Below are 23,793 nucleotides of genomic sequence, written 5' to 3'. Positions count from 1 at the left end.
TGTAGTTATTGAATATCTTTAATTGATTCTACACTGAAAACTAAATTAGTTTAGTTTTTCTAAATGAAATATTCTTAGTTTAATAGTTTTAAGATTTAACTTGAATGTGTACTTTTGTGATAATATGTGTTTCTGGATAATATTCTCATTTTTTCAGCATTGTATCAGATATTTTATCTGATCAAGACTATAGCATAGGTGCAATTACCAAAACTTGAATAATTTATTGACATATAACAAACAAACAAAAAAATCTGTAAAATTTATTCTTTGCCCATAATTGTTTAATATTATGCTTGAAATTGCTCAGTTTGAATAATACAACATGATTGCTTGTTTCACCTCCATTATAATATCTCTAGCACATGGTTATTTAGAATGTTTCTAATGTGAACCAATGAAGATCATGTATACATCAACTTCGATGAAAGAGCATATGGCTCAAATTTTCTTACTGATTTTTGCATATCCTTATTTATCTAAGTGTCTGTACAATATATGCACTAGATAACTCAAAATTGATTATTTATTTGATTATTTTTTTACATCGCAAATGTTTTAATGGCTTGTGTTTCTAATGGGATGCAAATAAAATAAAATACACTAAGTCTATACTAAATTTTATCAATTATTATTTGAACTAATTTTAACTAACCATTAGAATCAACAGTTATAATCATTATTTTGCTATCATTGAAACTAATTTTAACTAATCATTACTAATAACTAGTAATTTTAACTAGTTTGTATACGAATCTAGGCGTTTTTACTGTTTGACTAGGTCCAATCAGAAACACCAGCTTTAGAGAAACAATATCAAATTTAAACGGTGATGTAATTTGTATACCACATGGCTCACGCAGACCAAAGACCAATCATTCACAAGTCACAACTATCCACCGTAAAGTACAAATATGAATGTACTTTAAGTTGTTTGTGTTTCTCAATCTTTGATAGATCAACATAACAACAAGGATCAGTTAGTATTTATAGGGAGATTCAGATCCCTACTAACATGGGTCACAAAACACAGATTTTTAATCTAAGCCATTTACTATCATTTAACTAAATCTAAATTATTTTCAATGAACAAGAATGAGCCACCGTTTAACCAAACGACTTCTTTCAAATCGAATAGAGATCATCTAAGCCTGCAAACAAATAACATTAAACAACTTCAAGATTTTTCACTACTGGTTCCATCAAATACTTTTCTGATTACGTACTTTATCTCAAAGCCCATACGTTAAGTGAGAAATTCAGAGAAACCTGCATGCATGATGCATAGATTGCTACATAGGTACAAAATCAAGAAAAGAAAAATATGCATAAAACATGGAGAAACCTGAGTAAGTTTCAGCTCTTAGATCGTAAATCAACAACAAACCAGTTTTGACTACAACAACAAAAAAAAAAGAGACCAAAAACCTAGCATAAAAAGGAATCCTTTGCATACCTCCTTTGCTTTTTTATTTTACTTATTAAAAATAGTCCTCTTCAAACAACACGTTTGAAGGTATTGCTCTATGATCAACTTTATAAAGCTCTTCTAAATCTCCATGTTTCTCTTTGGTGACACGAGATGCAGGAACGTGATGCGAGAACCTGAACAATTCGGACTTTGGGATTGTAAATATCGGTTCCGAGCCATCCACTGGGTTACTCTTATACTCTTTAACTGCCCTGAAAAAGGTATCTACACTTTCGCTAGAAAAGGGGTCAGGCTCCAACAGTAAAACCTTATAGTCCAAGGCATCATCAAGAACTTCAATAACGTCGTAGTGCCAACTTTCTTCCAAGTCATCGACATCAATGTCAGGAGTCCAGTGTCTGTATATCGCCCAAACATCGCCAATCTTTGGGAAAATGGTATATTGAATTCCATCAATGGCAGTTTGAGGCACTATCTGATGTGAAACATCATCTGGAGAGATTATTTGGACAACTTTCCTCGCGTAGAAAGTTCCACAGGTAATGGGCATTTGCTTGTCAACCCACTGGATGATATCTTGTGAAAAAGGTAAAGCCTTTAGTAGATTTATGTGTAGTTTAAATACCGGACCCTGCTTAGATGCCTGAGTAAAAGTGATCTTCTGAATCATGCCATAGTAGAGAGGCAATTCATCGTTACCGCTGTAAAATGACCAAACCTGGCCAGTTTGGAAAACCTTCCCCTTACTAGCAAAGTAGATGGCTTGGCGTTTAGGCTTTCTATTACTCTCAGAGTCTTGAGGGACGATGAACTCTTCGATTGTCTCTGGTAACGCAGTTTGGTCCAGCTCGTAAGCGTCTTTTGGCACACCTTTTCCTTCAGTTCCAGTCAGTTTGAAGGAAGGAACTCTATGGGAGAACCGATACAAACTGTGAGGTAAAATACGAACCGATACAAGTATGCAACAAATACACCAGCTCTATCCGCGTAGTCTGACAAAACCTCGACAAACTCATACTCGTATTTGCGGTGAGAATCTGGCTCGGAAGACCACTTAATATCCCAGTTCTTGAATAGAGCCCAAGTCTCGCCTTTTCTTGGGGATATAGTGAAATGACCAGTGTTGGTTCCTTCATTGCATTGGATAAGATGAGAGAATCTGGAACGATCTTTTGTGTTCTCATTTTTCCCAAGCCTGAACTTACCAGCAGAAACAGGCAAGTCTTCTTCAAACCACAGTAACTCTTTCTCATCAACTGGATCTGGCTCTAGATATGTGATCCTGAGCCCAAAGGAAGGAGCCAACACTTTTCTGATCTGAGCATAGAGTCTAGGCATCCCATCAGCTGTATCATAAAGAGCCCAGGTCTGGCCAACCCCAAAGTTTGCATCTTCCCTAACCTTATCAAAGTCGTTGAACTTTGGATCAGCTGATTCAGAATTCTCAAGTTGTATGGACTCTTCTCCCGGTTCTGCACATCCATTATCATCGGACTCTCTTCTATTATTCTGTTCAACACCGTGTTTTTCCGTATTGCAAATCTCAGCAGCATACTCGTTTCTCTGTCTCTTCTCACCAACCTTCACAGCACAACAACTCATATAAGAGAAAGCCTGAGCCTTTTCCTGCTGTTTTTTTGGTGTTGATGCAACTAAATCCCTCCTAATGTGATGGTTCAGGGCAGCTTTTTTCCTTCTAGTTAGCTCATTTACAATGGTATCCATCATCAAACAAAATAAGCACTTGACAAGACAATTCCCTTCTCTAGAGTTCCTGTAGATGATACAGTTATGGTCATCAGATACATTTACAAACAACGAACCACTAAATCAAGATGTGTGTTCTGTAGAAAATATACATCTGTTTAAACAAGGATGAGCAAATGCAAACGCAAATAGACAAAAGATGTGTGTTTTTGTAGAAAACACGCAGAAAGGGGCTATTTTTTCAGGCACACAGCAATTTCAAAATCAAAGGAAGGGATTACGAATCAACCCCATTATACAGTAGATTAATAATCCGAAATCTCACAATGGGCGAAAATGCGACATAAAGACAAAACAAATTTAGAAGAAAAAAAAAACAGATAGAAAAAGTTCCACGAACCGATTCGATCAACTTACCCCAACGACAGCGGCAGAAGCAAATCACGAGACTTTTTGGCGGTAAGGTAGTGAGAATGAGCGAAAATAAAAGCAATTTTAATTAGTGGATTAGTGTAAACTAGTATCTTGATTTAATTAGTATTTTGCTACCCGATCACCATTTTCGCGGTAAAAAGTTATTTATTATCAATATATATTTGGCGGGAAATCAAACAACTCTATAAGAGCACAAAGTTTATGCAACCGTATACGTGAGAAATTTTACAAGGTTGAATCTGTGATCTGCAGAGAGACCAATTAAGTCTGAAAAAGCAGATCAGCTTAGTCTACATCACATTACACAACAATTGCAAGAACTAGTTAACTACTATTAACTCAGAAAACACATCTAGTGAGATAGAATTTCAGACCAACATGCAAATTCTTGCTGTTTCATATCAACCTACTTTACATCATAGAGAAAGTCTAGAGATTCTTAACCCAACAAAAAAAAAACAATCTCTTTCACCAAAAAGCTAACCAAAAAAAAAAAGTTGAATCCTTCCTCTTCCTTCTCTCACTTCCTCTGTTCAACTGTGTATAACGTTTATAGGTGCTGCGTTAAACTCAATACTGAAAAGCTCTCTTAACTCTCCGCATATCTCTTTGGTTACGCGCAAAGCAGGAACCTTGTTCGAGAATCGGATCCTTTCCGACTTTGGGATCGTAAATATTGGTTCCGACCCATCAACTTCGTTAGACGTATACTCCGTGCATGCCTTAAAAAACCTATTATCATTTAGACCATCATCATCCTCATGAACGGATTCTTGCTTCAGCAGTTGGACCTTAAAGTCCAAGGTGTCATCAAGAATTTCGACAATGTCATAAAGACCATATTCCAAATCCTCAACATCAATGTATATACTCCAGTATCTGTATATCGCCCAAACTTCACCAATCTTGGGGAGAATGGTATATTCAACTCCATCCAAGGAGATTTCAGGCAATACCTGATGTGAAAGCTTATATGGAGTGATTATTTCGAGAGCTTTTCTCGCATAATAAGTTCCACAACCAACAGGCATTCCCCCGTATTTCCAGTTGATAACATCCAGAGGGAAACGAGTAGGCTTTAGCCGGCTTATATGTAGTTTAAACTCTGGTTCTTGCTTGAATGCCTGAGTAAAAGTGATCTTCTGAATCTTGCCGTAGTACAGTGGCATATCATCTAAACCATCGTGAAATGACCAAATCTGGCCAGTCTGAAAAACCTTCCCTTCGCTAGCAAAGTAGATGGCTTGAGGTTTAGACTTTCTCTTACTCTCAGAGTTTGAAGGCACGATTACCTCTTCGATTGTTTCTGGTAAAGCAGCTTGGTCCAGCTCGTAAGCATCTTTTGGCACTCCTTCAACTCCGTTCAGTTTGAAAGAAGGAACCTTATGGGAGAACCGATACAAACTGTGAGGTAAAATACGAAATATGTCCGCATTATCGGTTCCCATTCGAAAGAAGACACTTGCAAACCCTTTTGCTTTATGCAAGTATGCAACAAATATACCAGTTCCATCAGCGTAGTCTGAAAAAATCTCGACAAACTCATACTCATGTTTGCGGTGAGATTCTGGCTCGGAAGACCACTTCATATCCCAGTTCTTGAATAGAGCCCAAGTTTCTCCTGTTCTTGGGGTGACAGTGAAATGGCCAGTTTTGCTTCCTTCATTGCATTGGATGAGATGGGAGAATCTGGAACAATCCCTCGTGTTCTGGTTTTTCCCAAACCTGAACTTACCAACAGAAACAGGCAAGTCTTCTTCAAACCACAGTAACTCTTTCTCATCAACTGGATCTGGCTCTAGATATGTGATCCTAAGCCCAAAGGAAGGAGCCAAAACTTTTCTGATCTGAGCATACAGTCTAGGCATCCCATCAGCTGTACCATAAAGAGCCCAGGTCTGCCCAACCGCAAAGTTTGCATCTTCTCTAACTTTATCAAAGTCGTTAAACTTTGGATCAGCAGATTCAGAAGTCTTTGCTTGTGCTGCAACTTCTAAACTTGTATCACAAAAACCATAGTTTTTATCACCGTCAGGATTCTGAAAGATCCCCACATCGGCTCCGACATGAACAGCTTGTTTCCTATTTGACTGGCCATTCCTGTTCAAGGCATTTGGCAATGTTTCTTTACTCCAAAGATCAACCTCATGGAGTTGCTTTCCGCTTCCAGACTCTTCTCCTGCATCTCCATTATCATTGGACACTCTTCTATTGCCATCTTTACTTAGATTTACAATAACATCTTGAGACTTGCTGCGATTTTCAGTACTGCAACTTTCACCACACTCATTCCTCTTTCTCTTCTCACCAACATTGAGTGCACAGCTCAAATCAGGGGAACTTTTCGTTCCAGAGAAATGTATGCTTGGATTCGTACTTGGGACATATTTCTGTTGGAGCAAGGAGAAAGCTTGAACCTTTTCATGCTGACTCTTGGTTGTCGATGCAATCGAATCACTCCCGTTCTGATTGTTTTTTACAGTGATGCCCATCAGCAAACAAGTAAGCACCCGAGAAGACGAATTTCTCCTATAAGGTTCCTGCAGAAGATACAATTATGGTAATCAACACATAAACCATACCAACAAAGTTTGATCGGTTTAAACAAGGTGGCGCAAATACAAATGCCAGTAGACAATATATGTGCGTTTGTAGAAAATCACGCAGATAAGAAGTTAAAAGGCCTAACTTTTAAAGCTCAAAAAAAATTGAGCATTTCAATTACGGAACAAAACAATTGATAGGAACCCTAAATCAACTTCCCTCTACAATAAGAAATCGCACTGAGCGAAAATTCGAGAAAACCTAAACACAAGATTCAGATACAACACAGAGATACATCAAGTAAAAACATGAGCCTGTTCGATCAATTTACCAAACTATGGCGACATACGCAAATCGCAGTCGTCGGCGGCGGAGACTTTTGTGGCGATTAGTGAAAATGAGCGAATTAAGTAATTATAATTTGCCCTGTTTCTCGATTTAAGAAAAATATATTTTTTTTTTTAAATTGTTCCTCGCTCACCGTTTTGGCGGTAAAAGTTCATTGCAAATATTATTTGGCGGGAAACAAATATACAACTATAGGGCTGAATCTGTGAGCACAGTCACGATCACACAGTACAGCAACAAGTGCAAGTGTATTAGTTATAACTATTTTTTAGTTTTAGACAAGCCTGCAAATACACATGCTATTTGTGAAAATCTTAAGATATCCATACATCATAGTGATAATCTTATATCATAGTGAAAGTCTTAGATCATAGATAAGAACATACTTAGCATAAAAGGAATCATTGGCTTCCCTCACTTTTATTCGTTGCCTCAGTACATGTCTGGAAACCTCAGGTTATGAGGTAATGCTCGAGCATCAACTTCAGTAAGGTCTTTTAGCTCTCTGTTGCGAAAGATCATCTGGAGTGATTATCTCGAGAGCGTTTCTTGCGTAGAAAGTTCCACAACCAACAGGCATCTTCTTGTCTTCCCACTGAAGCACGTCCACAGGGAAACGAGTAGCCATGAAACGACTCACGTGCAGTTTGTATTTTGGCTCCTGCTCGCGTACTTGGGTAGCAGTGATCTTCTGAATCTTGCCATAGTACAGAGGAAAGTCATTTAGACCACTGCAATACGACCAAATCTGGCCAACTTTGAAAGCCTTCCCTTTCCAAGCGAAGATGGTCTCAGGATTAGAGTTTCTACTACTCTCAAAGTTTGAGGCAAATGTTACAGCACTGTCAGGAGAAGGGATATCCATCATCATCAAACAGAGAAATGATTACCACCGGAAAAGACAACTTCCTCTTCTAGTGTTCCTGCAGAAGAGATAGTAGATTTGGTAAGATAGCACGTACACATAGAGACGTAAATCTATGTTTGTATAAGTGTAAGATGGACAAATTTAAAATTCCAACCTAAATCACGCAGCTTCACTAAATAGTGCTCAGTATGCAAAGTGTAGAAATGTGTGAAGCATCACAAACCAGAAGTAAGTAATAAGAACCCTAAATAGAGCATATTTGTATTCACGAAACACAAATCTCACAGCTAGGGAACAAAGCGAAAACTCTTAATCCTAGATTGAACAAGAACCCTAAATACAGATGCTACGAGATATAGTAATTAAAAAAAAAAACACAAGAAAAAAATAAACAAACAGGTTCAATTAACGAACCAAAGCAAACTTCAGTCGTCGGAGGGCGACGGCTTATGCCGGAATAATGAGATAAGATACGTCTTGCATATAAATAGGGAAGTGTAGCCTTATAATATCTCTAGATTAAAAAAAAAAACAAAATAAAACAAAAACTTAATGTAATATCTCTCTCTTTCGGAATAAATCTCTGGAGGATCATCATTGCATGCATTTAGTAGGAACAATGGTTCACGCAAAACTCGGCACCCGATAAAGCATTGATAGAGACGTCTGTCTAGTTTGGAACCTAAACCTATTTTCAGCTACGGTTTCCTCATCGTCGTTTTTCATTCTTTGGAGGTAATGATTTCTTCGTTTGAAAATATCTCTCTCTTTTCTTATGCTGTCAAGTGAAGTGACTAGTCCAAACACACAAGATTTTTCAGTATTTTTTTTTTTTCTTTTGAGAAAGCAATCTTTTCACTCAGTATCTCCCTACTTAATTTATTAAACACAAAGATCTAAGAATCATATCAATTATCTGGTTATTAGATTTTGTTTCTTTTTTTTTTTGAATTTCTTGGCCTAGTAATCAATAAAAAACGTTTTAATGTTTATACGCCATATTTAAAATTTGATACGGAAATGCTGAATTTTTTCACAAATTATGGATGCGAACTCAACGAAAATGTGTTGGAAATCCATAAAATATGGTTTATAGGTAGAGTTGTTAATTATAAAACCGTTTCTAGAGTATAAGTTACGCGGGGTTTCGTTTATAAAACCTTTGGCAATATCCACTGTTAAGGAGAGTAGTAGATGCTCATTTGGAAAACGAAACCTGAGATTGACATAAATGGCCAAGGGATTGAATCAGCGAAATGGATTTGCTCGGTGACTTAGGAGGAAACGTCAGAACAAACAGTCGCTATTTCTTTCATATGTTAAAAACTAGGCCTAGATTCCAACCAACAAAAGAAAAACATGCATAAACTCATGGAGAAAAATTAAGAAAGTTTAAGCGTCTTAGATCTTAGCCAAGGACAAACCTTCTGAATCTGACCAAATGCACCAAAAGCTAACAAAAAGGAAACCTTCCCTCACAACAACATCCTTTGCTCAATAGTCCAGCGATGAAGGTAATGCTCTACTATCAACCTCGAAAACCTCTTGCAACTCTCCGTCTATCTCCTTGGTTACGCGGGAAGCAGGAACCTGATGAGAGAATGTGAGCCTTTTCGACTTTGGGATTGTAAATGTCACTTCCGACTCATCCCCACAGTTACCACAATCACATGTCCTACTATCAGCTGCTCTAAAAAATCTCTTTTTCTCTTCACTAGGAAACAACGCGAGCTTCAACGCTAAAACCTTAAAGTCCAAGGCGTCATCAAGAACTTCGACGATGTCAAAGTCCAAGTACTGTTCTTCCAATGCTTCGACATCATAGTGAGGAGCCCAGCATCTGTAAATCGCCCACACTTGGCCAGTCTTGGGCAGAATGATATATTCATTTCCATCCATGGAGATTTGAGGCACTATCTGATGTGAAACATTTTCTGGACAGAATACTGACAAAGTTTTAGTCCCAAAGAAAGTTCCACAACCAGCAGGCATTTTCTTGTCCTTCCACAAGATGACATTCTTTTGGGAAGGACTAGGCTTTAACCGAGATACATGTAGTTTATACTCTGCTTTCTGCTTGAATGCCTGGGTGAGAGTGATCTTCTGAATCTTACAGTAGCTCCGAGGCATGTAGTCGTAGTCGTAATAGCCGCTAAATGCCCAGAACTGGCCAGTTTGAAAAACTTTACCATTTGTAGTAAAGCAGAGAGCTTCTGGCTTAGGCTTTGGAACGGTAAGCTTTGCTTCTTTATAAAAAGGGACGATTACCTCTTCTATTGGTTCAGGTAATGCAGCTTGGTCCAGCTCATAAGCATCTTTAGGTAAACCTTTTCCTTCAACTCCGTTCAGTTTGAAGGAAGGAGCCTTATGGGAGAACCGATACAAACTGTGAGGTAAAATATGAAATATGTCTGCATTATCGGTTCCCATTCGAAAGAAAACACTTGCAAACCCTTTTGCTTTATGCAAGTATGCAACAGATACACCAGCTTCATCAGTGTAGTCTGACAAAATCTCGACAAACTCATACTCGTATTTACGGTGAGAATCTGGCTCGGAAGACCACTTCATATCCCAGTTCTTGAATAGAGCCCAAGTCTCGCCTTTTCTTGGGGATATAACAAAATGACCAGTGTTGGTTCCTACGTTGCATTGGATAAGATGAGAGAAGATGGAGCGATCTTTCGTGTTCTGATTTCTCCCAAGCCTGAACTTACCAGCAGAAACAGGCAAGTCTTCTTCAAACCATTGGATCTCTTTCTCATCATCTGGATCTGGCTCTAAGTACGTGATCCTAAGTCCAAAGGAAGGAGCTGAAACTTTTCTGATCTGGGCATACAATCTAGGCATTCCATCCACTTTATCATAGAGAGCCCAGGTCTGCCCAACCGCAAAGTTTACTTCTTCCCTCAGCTTCTCAAAGTCGTTAAACTTCAGACCAGAACATTCAGAAGTCTTTGGTTCTACAGACTCTTCTCTCCTTTCTCCATCTCCTTTATCATCTGACCCTCTTCCAGTGTTATTATTATTCACAACACCGCGATTTCCAGAATTGCAACTTTCAACATGCTCGTTCCTCTTTCTCTTCTCGCCAACACTCACAGAAAAACTCAACCCAGGGGAGAGAATGTTTTCAGCAGAAGCAGAAGAAAATGTTGTACCACCGTCACAAGAAGTCCCTTTCATTAAAGCCTCAGAAACAGCATTTCTTCTAAGAAGCTCGTTTGAAGTGATATCCATCATCATACAAAGAAACGATAAGCACTCAAGAAGAAAACCTTCCTCCTCCAGGGTTCCTGCGTAAGATACAGTAGATACTTTAACATTGGTAAGATAATAGAGAGACGAAAATCTATGTTTGTAACAAAATGAATGACTTAGATATTGGACAAGCGTATTATGATTCTAAAATCACATACATCATCAAAGTTCTAAGAAAAAAAAAGGTTTAAACTTTCCAGCGACCAACACACAAAGTTTCGAAAGTATGAGGCATCTCAAACAGAAGAGAGTAATAAGAACCCTAAATTAAGCATCTTTGCATCTATGTAAACCTAAATCTCACGATTAGACGGGATTACCTAAACCCTGGACTGAGCACTAACCCTACATTCAGATGCAAAATGGGATACAGGAATTAACAGCAAAAAAAAACATGTAGATACAATCGACGAACCGATTCAATCAATTTCTGCAAAAACAAGCAACAAAAGCAAACCGCAGTTGTCGGCGGTGGAAACTTTTGCCGGAAAAGGAGAGAGTCGAGAGGGGTTGTACTTAATAGAAAAGCATCTTTACCCCAATATCGTCCTTTACACGAGAATAGTCCACTGGCATTGGCGGGAAAATAATCTATTATCATCTCTATTTTATCTATTTTATCTATTAAATTATTAATAGTAGTAGCCCTAATTTATAAACCCAAAGATCATGTCTTTTCCTGGTTGCAATAATGGTTCGCAATTTGATTTGATAAATCATTTTATAAATGGCGTTCAAAAAGAAGAAAAAAGACATTTTATAACAGTGTTTTTAGAGTTGAGTAACTTGAGTTAAGTTGAAGTTTTGAATTTAACACAAAATTTTAATGTTCAATTAGACAGACATAATTATCAATCAGGTCTAGTTACAGGAGAAGTACCAATAGCACATATGATAACGGAGAAGTACCAAGAACTTTGGCTTAGTGACATCTTAATCTAAACCACTAGTGACATTTTTTGAACCAAAAAAACGCAAAACCTTGTCTTTTACTACCTACTCAAAATACATGGTTTTTCATTTCATAGATTTGAACCAACAAAAGAGAAACATACATAAACCACGGAGAACGAACCAAGACAGGCAAGAACAAAAGTTATGACAGAATGCACCAAAAACTAACAAAAAGGAACCCTTCCCTACCCTCTCTACATTCACTTCCTTTCCTCAATTGTCTTGAAGCCCCTCACGTTTGTAGGTAATGCTCTAATATCAACTTCAAAAAGCTCTTTCAAATCTCCATGTATCTCCTTTGTTACTCGGGAAGCAGGAATCTGATGCGAGAACCTGAGAGCTTTCGACTTTGGGATTGTAAATATCGCTTCTGGCCCATCCTCACCATCACAATCAGGATGCTTACTCTCAGCTGCTCTAAAGAAGGTCTTTTTCTCTTCATCTTCATTGGAAAACAACACGGGCTCCAACGCTATAACCTTATAGACCAAGGTGTCATCAAGAACTTCGACAATGTCATAGTCGCAGCAACCCACGTCCTTGAACTGCATTTGACAAGTCCAGAATCTGTATATGACCCAAACATCCCCAGTCTTGGGCAGAATAGTATATTCATTTCCATCCATGGAGATTTGAGGAACTATCTGATGTGAAACATTATCTGTAGTGAGTATTTCGTTTATTTCCCTCACCAAGAAAGTTCCACAACCAACAGGCATTTTCTTGTCTTCCCACTGGATGACATTCTCAGGGAAAGGTTTTGCCTTTAACCGACCTACGTGAAATTTTAATACTGCTTCCTCCTCGAATGCCTGAGTTAGAGTGATCTTCTGAATCCTACAGTAGTTCAGAGGCAATTTACTATTACGACTGTAAAATGACCAGATCTGACCTGTTTGGTAAACCTTTCCCTCACTAGGAAAGTGGAGAGCTTCTGGTATAGTCTCTGCAAATAGATGAGAAGGGACGGTTTTCTCTTCGATCTTTTCAGGTAATGCAGCTTGGTCCAGCTCGTAAGCATCTTTTGGAACACCTTTTTTGTCAACTCTTTTCATTTTGAAGGAAGGGATCATATGGGAGAACCGATATAAACTGTGAGGCAGAATCTGAAAAGTATCTGCATCCCCAGATCCCATTCGAAAGAAGACACTTGCAAAGCCTTTTGCTTTATGCAAGAATGCAACAGATACACCATCTCCATCAGTGTAATTTGACAAAATCTCAACAATTTCATACTCATATTTGCGGTGAGAATCTGGTTCTGAAGACCAGTTAATGTCCCAGTTCTTGAATAGGGCCCAAGTCTCGCCTTTTCTTGGTGAAACATTGAACTGACCAGTCACGGCGCTTCCATCGCAAATAATATGATGTGAGAATATGGAACGATCTTTAGTGTTCTGATTTTTCCCAAACCTGAACTTACCAACAGAGACAGGCAAGTCTTCATCAAACCATTGGATCTCTTTCTCACCATCAGGATCTGGCTCTAGATATGTGATCCTACGCCCGAAAGAAGGAACTAAAACTTTTCTGATCAGAGCATACTGTCTAGACATCCCATCTGCAGGATCATAGAGAGCCCAGACCTGGCAATATCCAATATTTGCCTCTTTCCTCAGCTTATCAAAGTCGTTAAACTTTAGACCAGCACATTCAGATATCTTTGGTTGTGCACCTCCTGAATCAGAATCAGATAAACCAGAGTTTTTATCCACCTCAAAATTCCCGGAGCTCCCAAGAGCATCTTGATTTTCATTCAACTTTTGATTCGTGTTTATGACATTCGGCAATGTTTCTTCAGAACGATCAACCTCATGGAGTTGCCTCCCCCATCCTGACTCTTCTTGCCTTCCTGCATCTTCAGTATCATTGAATCCTCCTTTATTACTGTCAATAACATCTTCAGAGTTCTTGTCCACCTCAAGCTCTCCAGAGTTCTCCACAGCAGCTACCACTTGAGCATCTTGATTCTTATCCATCTTCTGATCCGGGTTTATGGCACTTGACGCTGGGTCTTTAGAACGATCAACATCATGGACTTGCTTTCCGCTTTCAGACTCTTCTCCCCGTTCTTCATCTCCATTATCATTGGAGCCTCTTTTGTTATTATGCACAACACTGCGGTTTTCACTACACTCGTTCCTCTTCCTCTTCTCACCAACGCTCACAGCACAACTCAAACCAGTGAAACTTTCCTTTCCAGAGAAATGTGTGCCTGGATTCTTACTCGGGACTTTCCTTTCCAGCTCAACCGCATTGAACTTCCTCTTGCATTTACACATGACCCGCTTGTTGATATATTTTATCGGTAAACGATACTTGAGCTCGCAGAATGGACACATACACCGAAATCTTGGACAAGAACTGAATGGAACTGTCTGAGGTTGAGCTGTTTGGGGCTGAACCTGGTTCTTGGGTGTCGACGCAACCACATTGCTCCTAATAGTATGGTTTTGACTCGACGCAGTTTTCTCCATGGTAGACAAAGCTGTCTGACTTGCTTTTTTCCCTGTTGTAGTAGTAGCGGCTTTGACAGGGGATTTGCTCGCAAAGAATTTCGTGTAGCAAGATGGACACCGTGTCGGATTGTTGAGGAGGCTTCTATAGGATTTGTACCTCACAGAACAGAATGGACATAAAGTCCAAAACTTTGGACGGTCACAGGAAGGCGGTTGGGATTGGGCTGTAGTCGAACTCTCTGAAGCATCTTTCTCTCTGTAAGCTCGTTACTGGTGATATCCATCATCTAACAAAAAAGCGATAAGGCAACTGAGTCAAATCAAAATTTGAAGATACTCGGTTCCTGCAGAAGAATACAGCTTATGGCAATCAGATAAGGATCGGGCGAGTTGGGATGTTCTTTGAAAGCATTTGAATCTGAATAAAGTAATAAGAACCTTAAATCAAGCGTCTTTGTGTTAAGAAACCAATATCTCACAAATGGGGAAAATGGGAAATAGCCTAAAACCCTAGATTGAGCAATGAACACTAGGTCAGGTCCAGAAGATAAGAAGACAGAAATTAACATAAAAACAAAACAGATACAAATATACAATCTACTAACCGAATTCAAGCAACAGCAGGAGTGCAGCAAAAGCAAACAACAGTCGTAAATGACAGAGACTTTTGCCGGTAAGAGAAGAGACGATTCGTCGACAAATACCCAAACTAAGAAAACCTAAAATAAAATAAAATAAATATTCTCCTTTTAGCGGGAAAAACTTCAACCGGCAATGGCGGGAAACAAAACAGAAACTGATAAACGCAAAGATCAAAGGATCATATACTGAATGCGATAAATAATCAAATTTGTTGGTATAATATCTTTTATTATTATTAAAAAGCGTACTTTATTTAAATAATTCTACCGTTCGTGATTGTGTTTGTATTCTTTGAAATTGAGTTTGAATCTCTGTGTTTTGATTCAAATTTTGTTGGTGGAATCTTTTACGTAAAGTATTTATAAAAGAACTATATCAAATCAAACACATGATTGACAACAAGAAACCAGCAGATGAAGAAGTTGCTGGGAGATTTCAATCAATGTAATCCATTTCTTAGAAGTGGCTGATGAATTTTTTTTACTTTTACTGTTGTTGGCTGTTTTGATAATGTACCTCTGTGCACTGCTGATTTCAACTAATGGCCAACGTTGAGATTACTTTAGCTCAAAAGCAGAGATACGTAAGAAGAGAGTCGCATACCAAACTGCAGATACTGCTACTTACAAAGATAGAGAACTAACAAGGATCCAGGGATGTAAACATAGAGAAAGTTCAGGAAATATCTTAATCTAAACCACAAGCACCCTTTTGACCAAAAAAGCAAAAAACCGTCATCTTTCTCTCCCTATTCGTTGATCCACGGTGTTGTTTCAGCTCCAGAGTCAGAGAATCAAGTTAGCAGGCAATGCCTTGATATTAGGTTCATAAACTTCTTGCAAAGCTCCATGTATCTCTTTTGTTACTCTTGAAGTAGGAACTTGATGCGAGAATCTGAGCAGTTCAGATTTCGCAATTGTGAATCTCACATCAGCGCCATCAATCCAATGCTCCGTTGCAGCCATATACACCGAACCAACAAAACCTGCAGAATCCGCAAATTTAAAGCCACCCTCAGGAGCCAACAGCAAAACATTGTAGTCCAATTTATCATCAAGAACTTCCACAAGATCATAAGTCCGGGATTGCAGATCAACGACTTCAATGTCATTACTCCAGTTTCTGTATATTGCCCAGACATCACCAGTCTTGGGCATGATGCTGTAATCATCTCCATCTCCAGAGGAGTCTGGGCTTATCTGACGGGAAAACACATCAAGATCAGTGAATATTTCAAGAACTTTTCTCGCTCGGAAATTTCCACAGCCTATGGGCATTTCCTTGTCAACCCACTGGATGACGCCTTTGATAGGTCTAGCCTTTAGCCGACCTATATGCAATTTCATTACAGGATCCTGCTCAAATGCCTGAATAAATGTGATCTTCTGAATCTTGCCATAGTACCGGGGCAAGTTATCGTCACCACTGCAAAATGACCAGACTTGGCCAGTTTCAAAAGTCCTTCCCGTACTAGCAAAGTGCACGCACTGCGAATTTTTGTCGTTGTTCTCAGAGTTTGACACTGTAAGCTCTGTTAGTAGATGTAGAGGGACATCAATCTCTTTGATATTTTCCGGTAGTGACTTGGGATCCAGTTCATAAGCACCTCTTGGCACACCTTCTGCCTCAAGTCCCGTCATCTTGAATGATGGAACACGGTGGGAGAATTGCTTTGTATGACGAATGCAAGATTTAACAATTTCCTCAGTAAAGCGACAAAACACACTGGGAAAACCTCTTGCTTTATGCAGGAATCCAACAGGTGCACTAGATCCACCATCGTATTCTGACAAGATTTCGACAAATGCATAGTTATATTTACAGTGAGAATCGGGATCAGCTGACCAATCTATGTCCCAGTTCTGGTACAAAGACTTGTAGCGCCCCTTGAAGACAGCCCATGTCTCTCCTTCCCTTGGGTATATACTGAATTTACCTGCGCTTCTTCCTTCATTGCAATGAACCACATGAGAGAACCTTCCGCGATCATTTATATCCTCGTTTTCCCCAAGTCTGAACCTACCAATAGAAACAGGCAAATCTTTTTGTATTTCTTCCTCTTCATCTGGATCAGGCTCAAGCCATGTGACACTAAGACAGAAACTCGAGATTGAAACTTTTCTGATCTGAGCATACAATCTAGGCATCCCTTCAGTATCATAAAGAGCCCATGTCTGTCCAACTGCAAATTTACTTTCTTCAATCAGCTTACCAAAGTCATTAAAAGTTGAATCTTGTCTTGCTCTTTCTGGTTCTTCTCCTGCTTCTTCCTTTGCCAAAGACCCTTTAAGATTTCTGTTGCTTTGTAAATCGAAAGCCTGTCGCTTGCTAAACACAGACCTCTGAGACAGCTCTCCTCCAACAAAACCAAAATCTTTAAAAGCCTTAGTGTCACCAACTATAATAACTTCTTCATTCTCGCTGCTGTTTCCAGATTCTCTTTCTTTTCCAAATAATCCTTCCCTCTTTCTCTTCTCACCAGTGTTTGTAGGAACAGACGTCTGGTTGTGATGAAATGGAAACTGTTCTGGAGCACCGTCAGGGCTAGTCTTTTCCATCACAGCTTTAGCTTCGCGTGGCTCCTTCATTATGATATCAGCTTGATCAGGGTAATCTCCTTTTCATCAACAACAATGAGCAAGTGAGTAATCAATACCAAGCAAACAACTGAATATTCCATACCAAGCTCCTTAATTTCTTCCTCAGGGGGGAAGACAAGACGAAGCAAACAACTGAATATTCCAAAATCGGAAGAAACTACAAAGAATCCTACATTTAAAACAAACAAAAAAAAACATTTCTAGTTTATCGTTTTATTTGAAACACATTAGAAAAAAAAAACTAAAAACCAAAAAACCTTTAGAAGCCAGAGCAATACCCAATAGTGTCAGATACAGCGATACAATCCAGGAAGGTATAAACAGACAGAAACGATTCGATCAAGTGTTTACGCAACTACGGAGACAAAATCTAAAATACCTGCGGTGAGTTTCGCCGGATAAGGAAACAGAAAGAAGATTAAGGAGCCCACTCCGTCAAAGAGGCCGACGTCGGAGAAAACCCTTCTCTTATTCTCACGGCGGTAAAAAAGCCCTTTTCCCCAATTTCTTTTGGCGGGAAAAAGTTCACCGAGAAAAGGATAAATGGGCTAACGATACTATGGGCCCAACAAGCCCGGCTAATCATTTTCAATTTCGCATAGCTCTTTTTTTCTTCAAAATATAATCAATCATTTATCTTAAGTTTGTCCAGTTTTCCTTAGGTTTTGAAATTTGAAAATTTTCCGATTTTTTCTCTCTATTTCCCCCCTCTCTCTTTCTCTCTCTTCCCAAATCGATTCAACAACGTCCACTAATTCTCTTTAGAGCTTGGAAGATTCCGAATCCGATCTCAGGCGAGTTGAAGCTCAGGACGATGAATCAGTACCACATATATGAAGCTATTGGGCAGGGCAAATGCTCGGTAATTTATAATCTGCTTCAGCATACCGCGAGAATCTTTGTTTCTCCAGTGTTTTGTTCTGCAATTTTTGTTCAAATCCGTGCGTATTTTCATTGCAGACTGTGTACAAAGGAAGGAAGAAGAAGACGATCGAGTATTTTGCCTGCAAGAGTGTTGACAAGTCGCGGAAGAGCAAGGTGCTTCAAGAGGTAATCACCAGATCTGTCTCCTCTTCACCGAATTAGTGATTCATGGATGGTTTGCCTGAGATTTTCCTGCTGTTATGCTTTGAATCCTTGATTCTAAGGAGTTGATCTCCGGATTGTGACGGATTCACTCTAGATTTGTCAATTGGTGCTCTTTAAGTTTCTATTTCTGGATGATCTTTGCACAATTGAAAGGTCGAATTGATTTTTTAACATTTCTGAATTGTAGTTTGGCTGATTATTGAAAACTTTTGGTATTTATTCACCTCCTTTTCAGGTCAGGATCCTTCACTCGCTAAATCATCCAAACGTACTCAAGTTCTATGCGTGGTAAAACTTACTAGCTAATATCTAAACAATTATTTGGCTCCCTTTATAGATATATTTGTTTCTAATTATCGTCTTCATGTGGTCTCAGGTATGAAACTTCTGCTCACATGTGGTTAGTTCTGGAATATTGCGTTGGGGGTGATCTCAGGACATTATTGCAGCAGGTACGGCTTGTAGTTTAGCTGTCTTATTTCTAGTAGGTCACAAGTTTTCTGAAAGCCTTTTGTTCTGCAGGACTGTAAACTGCCAGAAGATTCAGTCTATGGTCTTGCCTATGATCTCGTCATAGCCCTGCTGTAAGAGCCTTTTAATACCATTTTGACACTATCTCTAGGTGCATCTATAAAATGTTTTCTCTCATGCAGATTTATTTTCCTAAATTTCTCAGGTATTTACATTCGAAAGGAATTATATATTGTGATCTGAAACCATCAAACATCTTACTTGATGAAAACGGACATATTAAGGTACGCATGTTGCTGTCTATTCTCTGCAGGTGCGTAGTTTATGATGATAGTTTATTTGGTTCAAAAGATCTCATATCAATGTTTGTTGCAGATGTGTGATTTGGATGGCAAGGAAGCTAGATGATATTTCGAAATCTCTTCAACGGTAAATAATTGTCAGTCTTTTCTTCTTTCTATATAAACTTTACAGTATTAGTGAATATATCATCTCAAATTACATTGAAAACTGTAAGTCGTAAGTACTTTATCTCTTGTGATGACTTGCATCAGGGAAAACGTGGTACCCCGTATTATATGGCTCCGGAACTATATGAAGATGGAGGGGTCCATTCTTTTGCTTCTGATCTATGGGCACTTGGGTGTGTGTTATATGAATGTTACACAGGGAGGCCTCCTTTTGTGGCAAGAGAGTTTACCCAGCTTGTGAAATCAATTCATTCAGATCCAACTCCTCCACTCCCTGGAAATGCAAGCCGTTCTTTTGTCAATCTCATTGAGTCTCTTCTTATCAAAGACCCAGCTCAAAGAATACAATGGGCAGATCTCTGTGGTCATGCATTTTGGAAGAGTAAGATAAATTTAGTACATTTGCCGCCTCAGCCTGCTTTTGATAGTATGATTGGCATATACACAAAGCCATGTCTTTCCGAGCATAACGGAGACAGACCAAGCAAGACCCCACCAAAGTATCGGGAGAAAGAACCAAAAGGGGGTTCAAAGCACAAGGAGAACTCCACTCAAGTTTCAAGGGGCCGTGAGACGCCACAAAAGGGTACTCCTGGTGGTTCTAAAGCTCAAACAAGGATTCCTAGTAAGGCAACTGAGGAAAAGCATGGAGGTCGTCCGGGTGCTAATAGACAGGTGAATATTCTAAGATTGTCAAGGATTGCAAAGGCAAATCTTCAAAAGGAGAATGAGAAGGAAAACTACAGGAGACCCTTACCTAATAGCAACGAGAACTGTGCTGAAGTGAAGATCGAGAACACTGATATGGAACTTGATTTTGATGAAGACAATGAGGACGAGGGACAAGATGAATCAGAAGAAAACGAGAACACCTCTTGTGCACAAGATGATAGAGTTTTGAGTCAAAATGAGAGTCACAGAACACAAGGAGTTATGAGCAATAATGTGCCTGATGATAACTCGTCTGCAAATGAAACACCAACCTCGGGTGAAGCCAGAGATTGCCATGAAGAGCAGTCAGAGCCTATTGAAGTGTCAGCTGCGCTACCTAGTGCTAGTCCTCAACTTAAAACTCACAGAGGAAGAGAAGTTTCTGGGCTTACTGTTAATCACGACTCGTCTAAAACACCTAACAGCCTCAGTGACGTCCTTTGGCATTTATCTGATCTTTCTGTTAGACCTGTCATGCCCAGTAGAAAATCTGACAAAGAAGCTTTGCCTTCTCTCTCATTTGAAGCACCACAGCCTTCTGATTTTGGTAAGATGGGAAAGCAAGAATTAGAACCGCTTAACAATAGGATCATAACGGTTCTAAGCGGGAGTAGTGCTGCCATGTCAGAGAAACAGAATTTGATCAGATACCTCGAGAAATTGAGTAGCAATGCTGATGCAGCCAACTTATTGACCAACGGGCCAATAATGCTTGTGCTTGTTAAAGTTCTGCGGTTATCCAAGACCCCGGCGTTTCGTGTACAAATTGCTTCTCTAATTGGTTTGTTAATTCGGCATTCTACTTCCATTGAAGATGATTTGGCAAATTCCGGTATTTTAGACTCTCTAACAAATGGCCTCAGAGACAAGCATGAAAAAGTGAGAAGGTTCTCTATGGCAGCTCTAGGTGAATTGCTATTCTACATCTCAACTCAAAGTGAGCATAAGGATTTCAAACCAACAGAATCTCCATCAAAAGAAACCCGGTCTGCATCGGGTTGGCAGGTCAGCTTTCCAAGATTGTTACTCTTAAATTGTAGATCATTTGGCTTTTAATGTTCATGATGTAATTCCCATGGGCCGAAGTACATTGCTTAATCTGAATGTTATATCTTTTCATTTATTCCTAGTTAAACAGATTCTATTTTTTCTTGAACTAGGTTTCAAATGCCTTGATCTCTCTTGTATCATCTGTCTTACGCAAAGGAGAAGATGACCTGACTCAGCTCTACGCGTTAAGGACGATAGAAAACATCTGCAGTCAAGGAGCTTATTGGGCCACCCGTTTCTCCAGCCAAGATTTGATAAGCAACCTCTGCTATATATACAGGGCAGTTGGGAAACAGGAGAGCATGAGGCAGACTGCTGGATCATGTTTGGTCCGTCTTGCTCGGTTTAACCCTCCTTGCATTCAGACTGTTGTAGAGAAGCTTTCACTGAAGGAAATAGCTTCATCTTTTGTCAAAGGCAACGCACGTGAGCAGCAAATCTGCTTAAATCTTCTGAATATGGCTATGATTGGAAGTCACACATTCGCAAGCTTTGGAAGGCATCTTGTGACATTGACAGAGGAGAAAAATCTTCTCCCTAGTTTGCTCTCCATCATAGAGCAAGGAACTGAAGTTCTAAGGGGAAAGGCTGTTCTCTTCATTGCACTTCTCTGCAAAAATAGTAGGCGATGGCTAACAAATTTCTTCTGCAATACAAGATTTCTGCCTGTGGTGGACAGATTAGCCAAAGAAAAAGACAGTTATGTGCAACAATGCCTTGAGGCATTCGTGAATGTAATCGCCTCCATAATACCGGGTTTGCTGGATACAATAACCAGTGAGATCCAGCAACTAATGACAGGGAGACGCCATGGCCCTGTCTCTCCCCTTAACAGTCGAGCTGCTCTAAAGACTAATGCACACTTGTTCCCTGTGGTTCTTCATCTTCTTGGAAGCTCTTCGTTTAAGAACAAAATGGTAACCCGACAAATTCTACGCCAGTTGGCAAATCTTACAAAACTTGTGGAAGCCTCATTTCAGGTCAGTAGTTACACCTTACCGATCCCCTTTTTATATTACTCTCTTACTTCAAATAAAATGCGCTGTGTTATTTTAATTTGCACTTATGGGATTGATTAACTGCTTGTCAACGTTTAAATTCCTTGCCTTATGATAGTTACTCTTCTATAATATGGCTAACATTGCTTATAGGATAGGATTAGAAATTTCAAACAATTAATTCCTGAACTTTCACGTAAATTACATCTTTCCTCTGTTCACTATAGATATATGTTTAAGTATCTAAGATTTTTTAAGAATCTTCTCCATTTACTCTTGTCTTAACCATGGTCTATGACATAGTGAACCTTGATATGACAAACTTGGGCAAATACTCATGACTTGTTAACAATTCGCAGGGAAGAGATGACTTCCGTATAACCCTACTTCAAGTTTTAGAATGCATAGCAGAAGATGCTTCTCTGGTTACACAAAATGCTGAGATTATTATCCGTGAGATTCTCCCATCTTTAGCTTCAATTTACAATGGGAACAAAGATGGCGATGCTCGGTTTCTCTGTTTGAAGATCTGGTTCGATTCAATGACAATTCTCTTAACTGAGTGCACCGAAATCGAGCAACAAACATCTGAGGATTTGAAATCAATATCCAACTCTCATTTCCTCCCGCTCTACCCTGCATTGATCCAAGACGAAGATCCAATCCCAGCCTACGCGCAAAAGCTCCTCGTCATGCTAGTTGAGTTTGATTACATCAAAATCTCCAACATATTGCATCAGAATACAGTTTCACAATGCTTTGAGTTTCTTCTTGGAGACCTATCAAGCGCGAATGTCAACAACGTCAAGCTTTGTCTTGCCTTAGCCTCAGCTCCAGAGATGGAAACTAAACTGCTTTCTCAGCTCAAAGTAGTGAGGAGAATTGGAAATCTCTTGGAATTCGTGAATGCCAAAGACATGGAAGATTTCCTTGAACCCACTTTAAATCTCTGCAGAGCTTTTCTGCTACGGTCACTTGGGAACAAGAAAGGTCTCAGCTCCAATTACACGAAGGAGCCAACGCTTTTATCAGAGACATCTTTTACATTCGAGGTCGATCCACAAGAATGTATAAGAGACATTGCAGATTTCGGTAGCAACATTGGCTTATTCTTGGGCCTCGCTGCTTTAGACGACACTAGCATCGCAGTCGCAGATATTGCTTCTGAATGCGTCGTGTTGCTACTTAAAGCGGCTTCAAGAGAAGCCACGACGGGATTTTTAACCAATCTTCCTAAGATCACACCGATTCTCGATGCGTGGCGCAGGAGGACGAGCACGGAGCAACGACTGTTGGTTTTGAAGAGAATTCTGCATTGTTTGGGTTACGCGTGCAAGCAGTATGTATCGCAGGCGATGATTTTGTCGATATCAGGACATGATGTCTCTAAGATCAACGCCATTGTCTCTGAGATCGCGAACTCAGACGTGGCTGGTCTAAATAGCGTCGCTTCGCTTGTTGCTATGGAGTTGCAGAGGTTGCCTCGTTGAGTTTGAAGTTTACTGAACCGTTACAAGATCTTTCATTGTTATTTGTTTAACGGAACTCATTCTACATTTTCGTCATTCCTCGTTACTAACTAGTTCCATTCCAAATATCATGATGTTTTATCTATAGCAGATCTCTTGAAAGTGTCAATGACAATAGGAAAGGCCTCCACTTTGTATCAAAATTCAAACTCTTCAATTATATCCTTCAAACACATCAACCAGCTAAATCATGCCACGTGGTAAACGAAAGATCAGCTTTTTTCC

The 23,793-nt window shown here is 39.4% G+C and overlaps 5 protein-coding genes and 1 pseudogene across 5 annotated transcripts; 1 reads left to right on the top strand and 5 right to left on the bottom strand.

The window, feature by feature from the left end:
* Positions 1 to 1,481: 1,481 nt before the first annotated feature.
* On the bottom strand, positions 1,482 to 3,157 carry LOC18019174 (annotated as a pseudogene).
* A 935-nt stretch (positions 3,158 to 4,092) lies between these two features.
* Positions 4,093 to 6,472, bottom strand: LOC18019173. Its single transcript, XM_024156431.1, has 2 exons — positions 6,450 to 6,472; positions 4,093 to 6,114 (listed from the first exon to the last, which is right to left on the bottom strand). Exon 2 carries the CDS (start codon positions 6,064 to 6,066, stop codon positions 4,108 to 4,110), a length of 1,959 nt encoding a protein of 652 aa, XP_024012199.1. The 5' UTR covers positions 6,067 to 6,114; positions 6,450 to 6,472; the 3' UTR covers positions 4,093 to 4,107.
* Positions 6,473 to 8,670: 2,198 nt separating this feature from the next.
* LOC18019171 lies at positions 8,671 to 10,596 on the bottom strand. Its single transcript, XM_006400362.2, has one exon. It carries the CDS (start codon positions 10,578 to 10,580, stop codon positions 8,829 to 8,831), a length of 1,752 nt encoding a protein of 583 aa, XP_006400425.2. The 5' UTR covers positions 10,581 to 10,596; the 3' UTR covers positions 8,671 to 8,828.
* A 1,085-nt stretch (positions 10,597 to 11,681) lies between these two features.
* LOC18019170 lies at positions 11,682 to 14,105 on the bottom strand. The gene is made up of 4 exons (XM_024156668.1): positions 13,940 to 14,105; positions 13,552 to 13,810; positions 13,469 to 13,512; positions 11,682 to 13,264 (listed from the first exon to the last, which is right to left on the bottom strand). The coding sequence occupies exons 1-4, from the start codon at positions 14,024 to 14,026 to the stop codon at positions 11,750 to 11,752; spliced, it is 1,905 nt and encodes a 634-aa protein (XP_024012436.1). The 5' UTR covers positions 14,027 to 14,105; the 3' UTR covers positions 11,682 to 11,749.
* Positions 14,106 to 15,310: 1,205 nt separating this feature from the next.
* On the bottom strand, positions 15,311 to 17,957 carry LOC18019169. Its single transcript, XM_006400360.2, has 2 exons — positions 17,630 to 17,957; positions 15,311 to 17,267 (listed from the first exon to the last, which is right to left on the bottom strand). The coding sequence occupies exon 2, from the start codon at positions 17,236 to 17,238 to the stop codon at positions 15,436 to 15,438; it is 1,803 nt and encodes a 600-aa protein (XP_006400423.2). The 5' UTR covers positions 17,239 to 17,267; positions 17,630 to 17,957; the 3' UTR covers positions 15,311 to 15,435.
* On the top strand, positions 17,952 to 23,651 carry LOC18019168 (serine/threonine-protein kinase RUNKEL). Its single transcript, XM_024156710.1, is given in 10 exon segments — positions 17,952 to 18,112; positions 18,211 to 18,300; positions 18,575 to 18,627; positions 18,716 to 18,791; positions 18,862 to 18,923; positions 19,016 to 19,108; positions 19,186 to 19,249; positions 19,365 to 20,996; positions 21,152 to 22,021; positions 22,399 to 23,651. Coding segments are annotated over 10 exon segments (4,119 nt in total). The 5' UTR covers positions 17,952 to 18,064; the 3' UTR covers positions 23,530 to 23,651.
* Positions 23,652 to 23,793: the final 142 nt, after the last annotated feature.

The sequence above is a fragment of the Eutrema salsugineum genome, unplaced genomic scaffold (genome assembly GCF_000478725.1).
Source record: "Eutrema salsugineum unplaced genomic scaffold, Eutsalg1_0 scaffold_2, whole genome shotgun sequence".
Taxonomy (NCBI): domain Eukaryota; kingdom Viridiplantae; phylum Streptophyta; class Magnoliopsida; order Brassicales; family Brassicaceae; genus Eutrema; species Eutrema salsugineum.
The sequence above is the reverse complement of the archived record's forward strand: the minus strand, read 5'-3'. Positions and strand labels throughout refer to the sequence as shown.

Coding starts and splice junctions, on each gene's coding strand:
- LOC18019169 (XM_006400360.2), bottom strand. CDS start 17,238: ATGAAGGAGCCACGCGAAGCTAAAGCTGTGATGGAAAAGACTAGCCCT.
- LOC18019173 (XM_024156431.1), bottom strand. CDS start 6,066: ATGGGCATCACTGTAAAAAACAATCAGAACGGGAGTGATTCGATTGCA.
- LOC18019170 (XM_024156668.1), bottom strand. CDS start 14,026: ATGGAGAAAACTGCGTCGAGTCAAAACCATACTATTAGGAGCAATGTG. Junction 13,811..13,939: donor ACCAGGTTCAGCCCCAAACA/GCTCAACCTCAG, acceptor TGCAAGAGGAAG/TTCAATGCGGTTGAGCTGGA. Junction 13,265..13,468: donor AGAACTCTGGAGAGCTTGAG/GTGGACAAGAAC, acceptor GGGAATTTTGAG/GTGGATAAAAACTCTGGTTT.
- LOC18019171 (XM_006400362.2), bottom strand. CDS start 10,580: ATGATGATGGATATCACTTCAAACGAGCTTCTTAGAAGAAATGCTGTT.